At 41.0% G+C, this 6,715-nt stretch overlaps 1 protein-coding gene across 1 annotated transcript; it reads left to right on the top strand.

Annotated features, from left to right (window-relative positions):
• Window positions 1-3,238: 3,238 nt before the first annotated feature.
• aar2 (AAR2 splicing factor) lies at window positions 3,239-6,354 on the top strand. The gene is made up of 3 exons (XM_028583217.1): window positions 3,239-4,403; window positions 4,484-4,713; window positions 5,297-6,354. The coding sequence occupies exons 1-3, from the start codon at window positions 3,638-3,640 to the stop codon at window positions 5,462-5,464; spliced, it is 1,164 nt and encodes a 387-aa protein (XP_028439018.1). The 5' UTR covers window positions 3,239-3,637; the 3' UTR covers window positions 5,465-6,354.
• The last annotated feature ends 361 nt before the right edge of the window (window positions 6,355-6,715 follow it).

Here is a 6,715-nt window from a genome sequence, read left to right on the forward strand (position 1 = left end):
TCACACTGCGGCCGCATTGAAAACAAAATCCGACCTGCCTCTGATTCAGGACCACATATGGAAGTGGTCTAAATGTGATTTGAAAAAAAGAAATCTGATCTGGGCAAGATTTGAGTGTCCACACTACTTTTGAAGTCTGACCTGGTCACTTGACCCACCCAAAAAAAAATCAGATTTGGGCCACTTTTGCCTGCAGTCTGGATGTAAGCCACCCACTGTGAACTCCCAAACGGCGCTTTGGATTAAAAAAAAATAATAATCCACCCGCTCTTCACACCACTCCTCCTCGGCCTCACGTCTTTCCAACGAAACCGAAAGAATGAAGGCAAGTGATTAATTGCAGAAGTTGTCCTCGACTTGATTCGACTGGAGTTTGGTGAAATCCTAAACCGCGCGTCAACAATCCATGACGGGAAAGGAAATTGGAGCAGCAGTGACTTTGGTGATGTTGGAAACCACGGAGCACCACATCGGAAGTCTACCCGCCACCGCGTTAAGCTATCCACCTGAGGAAGTGTAAAAATACTGAAAAAAAAAACGTTTTGGAGACCATGAGCCCAGCCAGATCAGGAGTAATTCCTTGGACCTCCCTGCTACTGATAGAGATGTCTTTGCTTGTCTGAGGATCCTGCAGTAGAACATGATAAATGGTAAGTGGGAATTTAACATCTGGTGCGTATTTACGCAACAGATGGGCTAATGTAGAAAATTGTTGCAAGTTGCTCCGCTGACAGTGAAGTCTGTGTACACTGCTGTAGCCTACTTTAGCTGTATTCACAGGTTATTATGCTGTTAAGTGCAAACGGCTGGAAACCGACGGGTGCTTGGCAGTGTCAGCTGTAGCGCACTGTGCACCCGAGCAGGAGCCAATTAAACATTGATTCGTGTTTTTTTTCTTTCTCATTGTAAATCTAGAATGGACTTTACCTTTACATAATGCATGTCATAACAACTATCTCTTTTATAGTGTCTGACCGGAACTCTACTCCGTAGTATCCTGTTGGTTCTCTTGTTGGCCGACGCTTGTGGTAAACGTAGATGTAACTATAGAGAAATCCTGGGCTCCTACAGAGAGGTCATCTTCGTTGAGCTGCAGAATCTGGTATGAGGACATTGTTGTTAATGTCTTTGCGACTATGTGTGGCTCATATGTTTGACTTTGACAAATTTAGTTTCTAGTTTTATTTTTTTTTCTATTTGCTCCATTAGCATGGTCTATTAGTTCGAGTCAGTTGCAGTGGGAGCAATGCTTGAATGTCCTGTGATAGGTTGCAGCGTTCCACTGTTTGCAACTGTCTTCAGTACTCCAGTAAAGCTCATAGCTCGTTTCTTCTCTATTGAATAAATCCATAGTTCCTTGTTCTCTTGCAGAATTTGACTGGCTCATTTAATACCTCCAAAGTGAGAGACCCCTGTCCCTCAGGAAAGGTAAATGGCACTAAAGTATGTGCACTTTCAGCACCATGGACAGGGTAATAATGACTCATAACAGGCTAATTTGTCCTGATACCGTTAAACTGTGGGGTTCCCAAGAACCTGTCACATAATCTGCATGTCATTAAAGATTTGCCAAATTCAAAATAAGAATTCACCCAAGAGAATTATGGAGTGTAACTTGAGTTTGCTGTATAGTATCATCAACTGATGAGCTATTTTAAATGCCATTTTATTTAATTCACTCTCTGGACTACTGTTCCATGGCAGGCTCGTCACATCCTGGTTTCCATCTATGGTATGACACAGCAGATGAGGTGTCAGATGGGCGCCAAGCAGACGTCTGACCTGGAAAAGCCACTGGTGAGCATGGAGCAGCTCATCGTTCACAACTGCAGCCCTGATTATCTGGTGAGGAGAGAGCTATATTCTTCCATTTGTATTGAATGAATATCTATTGAGTTTTCATTTTCCCACAATGAATAAGGACACGCCAAAGAGCAAAACAAAACTGCACAGAAAATGATATCCCACCCCCATACCAACCCTCTGATACATGAAATAAGAAACAAATAAAGGTTGGGCTAGGGAAATGGTTTGCACATGGTACAAAGATGCATTAACCTCCTTCATGATGTGACCCTGATACGAACATTAGGCTATCAATGCAGATAACTGAATAAAAGCCAATGTTTTATCTGCATAACAATTCTTTTTCTGGTTGTATGCTTTCAGGGGAAGAAAGTATCTTGTTCAGCTGTCCAGAAAATACGAGGAAAGAAGAGAAAGAGGATCAGGTTAATTAAAGTTATCAAGGCACTGATCACTTGTTGGCAGAAACTTCAGAGTGCCTCTATGCTCTCAAAGTAGGAAATGTTGTGGCTTCCTGGTTCCTGTAAGCCTGTGCTACTTTCAGGTGAATTTCACCACATCAAACAGAGGATATTACGTGGCCAATGACCCACTGTTTTTTCAAATGCAATATCATGAATGTTTACTGTTAAGTTCTCAGTGTTTTGTGTGTTAAAACTATACCAGACTTTGCATGTCAACATTGCTCCTTGTTTTATGGAATAGTTTTATAGTAACCACAGATAAGCTACAAAGTATCCACAATGCATTCAAATACTTTTAGAATATGCACATTTTCCAAAGTCTATCTTGTTTTAACAACTATTTTTGTCTTTGTAAGCCATATGTAATCATCATACCTATGAATGTTCTTCAGTTTATGTTTTGGAGTATATGCATTATAATAAAACAAACTTTTTTAAATGTTTAATTTCTACTAATGACCGATTGGTACTGTGATTATTATGATTATGGATTATTATTATTATTATTAGTGATGGTGGTGGTGTAGGTGCAGTATCAACTACATATTTTTATACTACTGTTAAAAAATATCTTTATTAACATAATCAGTGTACAACGATCAGACTTCCAATATACTACAAAAAAGATAACACAAAAGTAAAATAAAAGTAATCATAGATCATCATGAACTGATCAATAAATAAAACAAGACTTTATGTCACACTTCAAAGCCTAATGCAAAGTATCCTTGTTATAAAATAATAATAGAAAAAAACTGTATATGGTATTACATTAATATTGTAATCAAGTTAATCATATATTTGGGGGTGAAATGGTAGCTGCACACTAAGTAAACAATAGCTTTGTGCCTAAAGTCGACCTCCTCGGTAAAGCCAATTAGAAATTCTTTGGTAAAGCCCTTATGTCAATGGTTGCTACAATAGAAGCGGAACACTTCTATAGTAATACAAATACAGCACTGTTTCCGCCCGGAGCTGAAGATATGTTGCACAGCGTCGACCAAACGATTTTCTAGCGATACGAAACATCAACAACCAGTTACACGTTGCGGTAAATACGCTTCAATACTAACACCTTTAGCTATACAAATGTACGTTTAAAACTTTATTTAGAGGTATTTCCGTTATATAGTCTCGCTTACATTTTTTACAGACAGACAAACCGCATCCATTTATAAAACGTGTTTTTGTTTTTTGTTAACTCACTGTCGGACTTAGCCAGACATTTTGACGAAATCCTACGGAATGTTCTGAACATGAAAAACATTCACTTAACAGCTGAAAGCGAAGTGTAGCTCTTGTGTTGCCTGGTTTGGTTCAGTCAGTAACGTTAAGCATACGTCAAGTAGCCCTCGCCAGAGCAGACAATGGCCAGCAGCAACAGTGTAGACATGGATCCAGATGTTGCTCTGAAGCTGTTTGAAGAGGGAGCTACCCTGGTGTTGCTGGGTGTTCCTCAAGGTACAGAGCTGGGGATTGACTGCAAGAGTTGGCAGGTTGGTCCCCGCTTCAAGGGAGTGAAAATGATCCCCCCAGGCCTGCACTTCCTCCACTACAGCTCTGTTAACTCGCCAAGCTGTGGAGGGGAAATTGGCCCAAAGACAGGCCTCTTCCTCACTCTCAAACCCAAAGACATCCTGTTGGCCAACTGGGATCCCAAAGAGGAAGATCTGGACTTCTCAGCCTCACAAAACGAAGAGGAGGTGAGCCGGATCAGGGCGAACTTGCAAGACCTGGATCCTCACCTGGGGCCCTATCCATACGAGGTGATGAGGAAATGGGTGTCCCTCACTGACCGTCTGAGTGACGAGCTGGCCAATAACTTACAACCTCTTTCAGGTCGAATATGTGCCTTTAGTGACGTCATCCCTGAGCTTCAGCTCAGACACACCAAAGACAGGGCAGAGCAGCCGAGGAATGACACAGCCTGTCAGAGCATGAAAGAGGGACTCAACAGGCTCCCCAGGATGAAGCAGAGGGAGGGGACGGAGTTGCGCTTCTCCGTTATCCCCGAGAAGAAATACCCTGCTGGGGCTACACCGGCCGAGATCACCCAGTGCAGCCTGGACCTGAGCTATGCCCTAGAGACTGTGCTGGAGAAGAACCATGAGCTGCAGCCTCTCAACCTGCTAGGTATGTGTTCATCAAAATAGCACACAATTACATTTTTTTTTACATAAAAAGCTAACCACATTTCATCTCTCCCCTCTCAGGTGAGCTGCAGTTTGCCTTTGTGTGTTTCCTGATTGGAAATGTGTACGAGGGCTTTGAGCACTGGAAGAGTCTCCTTGCTCTCCTGTGCCGATCAGAGGAGGCAATGCGAAAGCGTAAGGAGCTGTATCTGGGGCTCATCGCCGTGCTTTACCACCAGCTCGGTGAAATCCCACCTGACTTCTTTGTCGACATTGTGTCTCAGAGCAACTTCCTCACTTCCACACTGCAGGTACATGCCCAGAATCCCATAAATGCTGGGATAAACATGATCTCAAAGTACTAGTAATACAAGTGAAAGAAACAACCATGTAGTGTCTGTCAGAAGCTTTATCGGGATGCATAGACACAACAGTTGTTCTGAGCTTCTTGTGATCTCAATAGCATATCTAGTGGACGGATCCCGGAAGTGGAAGTACAGTAGTTTATAATGTCCTACCAAATGTTTACTGTCCCATCTCAACATGAGGAAAAAGAAAATACGTAATTTGCTTTTAGATTTATAATTGGCTTAATCACTGTAGAATTGTGAATGCATTTAACCTCAGAAATTAGAGACACATTAGACAAGTCAAGTCCTAGTATTTCAAAGATATATATATATATATATATATATATATATATATATATATATATATATACACACACACACACACACACACACACACACACACACACACACACACACACACACACAGACATGTATATACATACACACACACACACACACACACACTATTATTATTTTTATTATTATTATGTTTTATCAAGGATGTTCACATTTACAAATAATTACATTGAGTATTTTCTTACAGGACTTTTTCCAGTTTTCCAGTGGACCCGGTATAGACGGCACACTGCGTAAGAGAGCAGAGAAGTTCAAAGCTCACCTGACTAAGAAGTTTCGCTGGGACTTTGATGCAGACTTGGACGACTGTGCCCCTGTGGTGGTGGAGCTGCCGGAAGGTGTTACAGTGGACTGAGACTGTGTGTAGGATGGATTCAGTGTACGTGCTGGAACCATAAGCACGGGACAGGACTGAAATAATCTGACACTGAAGGAGAGCAGCGAAGCCTGGTATTTAACACCAGATCCAAAGGTTCTCAGGAGGCTCGAGGAAACTTAAACAACAACCTCTCTTAGTTTCAGTCACACCAGTAGTTCTCTAACAGTGTGTGTTGAGAGTGTTACATGTAGGCTGTACAACCCCTTCTCTAATATGTTCACATTTTGTATCCTTTTATGAACAAAGCAAACATCATTAAGTCATCTGAAGTGTTCAGTCATGGCAGAGCTGCATTATACTAAATGTCAGCGGTGCCCTCTGGTGGTGGATTTCTCTAAACTCAGCATGCAAGTTGCCATGCATTACTCGACAGTTTTAGAACCCAATTACAGCCCATTTATTGCCAAAATCAACCCCCTACTTGTTTTTAAACTCACTTAAGTTGAGGGTTCAATTAATGAATGGCTATGCTAAGAATTATAAATGGTGTCATACACACAGCTGTTATCTTCATCAATTATGGAGAACTTACATGTTCACCACAACTGCCACATAATAACTGCATGGATGAGGACACACTTAGTTAATTTCACCAAACCTTATAATAATTCTAGACATACAGGATTTAGCTAGAAGAAAACAAAAGTATAGTATTTTGTGACTAGTAGTTCTATACCTCCTTATATTAAATATACATTTTGTGTTTATTAATCATTTTTGTTGCCACACTGAAAATGACAAAGTCACTGTTTGTAATGGTACATTTGTTAAACAAAAAGACCACATCTGAGCTGTTTTCTTCAGAATCTTTTTTTATGATTTATTGGATCCAAATTCCCTTGAATAAAAACACTTTTGATAGAAAATAGCTGTGTACTGCTTCCTGTATGTCAGGGCCATCTAGTAAATGTTGATGCACGTTTTAATACCTGCCAGGAGTCTCTCGCCTCCACTAGATGGCATTCATGTGCTTTTTGTGAAATTTACAACTATGTTTCTTGATAAGGGTATTCATTGTAAATGTACTAATGTCCACTCGCACATAATGAAAAGCTGTTTTCTGTGCTAGAGAAGAAGAACGAGGTTGGTTGGAATTGGCAGTGTTGCACAGCATGACTGTTGGGTGGAAATCATCTTTAAGCTTTCTCTGATCTCAACAAAGATGATTTGTGCGGACTGACAGGTGGAGGAATAAGTGTGGGGAGCACAGACGACAACTGGATGATA

The sequence above is a fragment of the Perca flavescens genome, chromosome 7 (genome assembly GCF_004354835.1).
Source record: "Perca flavescens isolate YP-PL-M2 chromosome 7, PFLA_1.0, whole genome shotgun sequence".
NCBI lineage: Eukaryota > Metazoa > Chordata > Actinopteri > Perciformes > Percidae > Perca > Perca flavescens.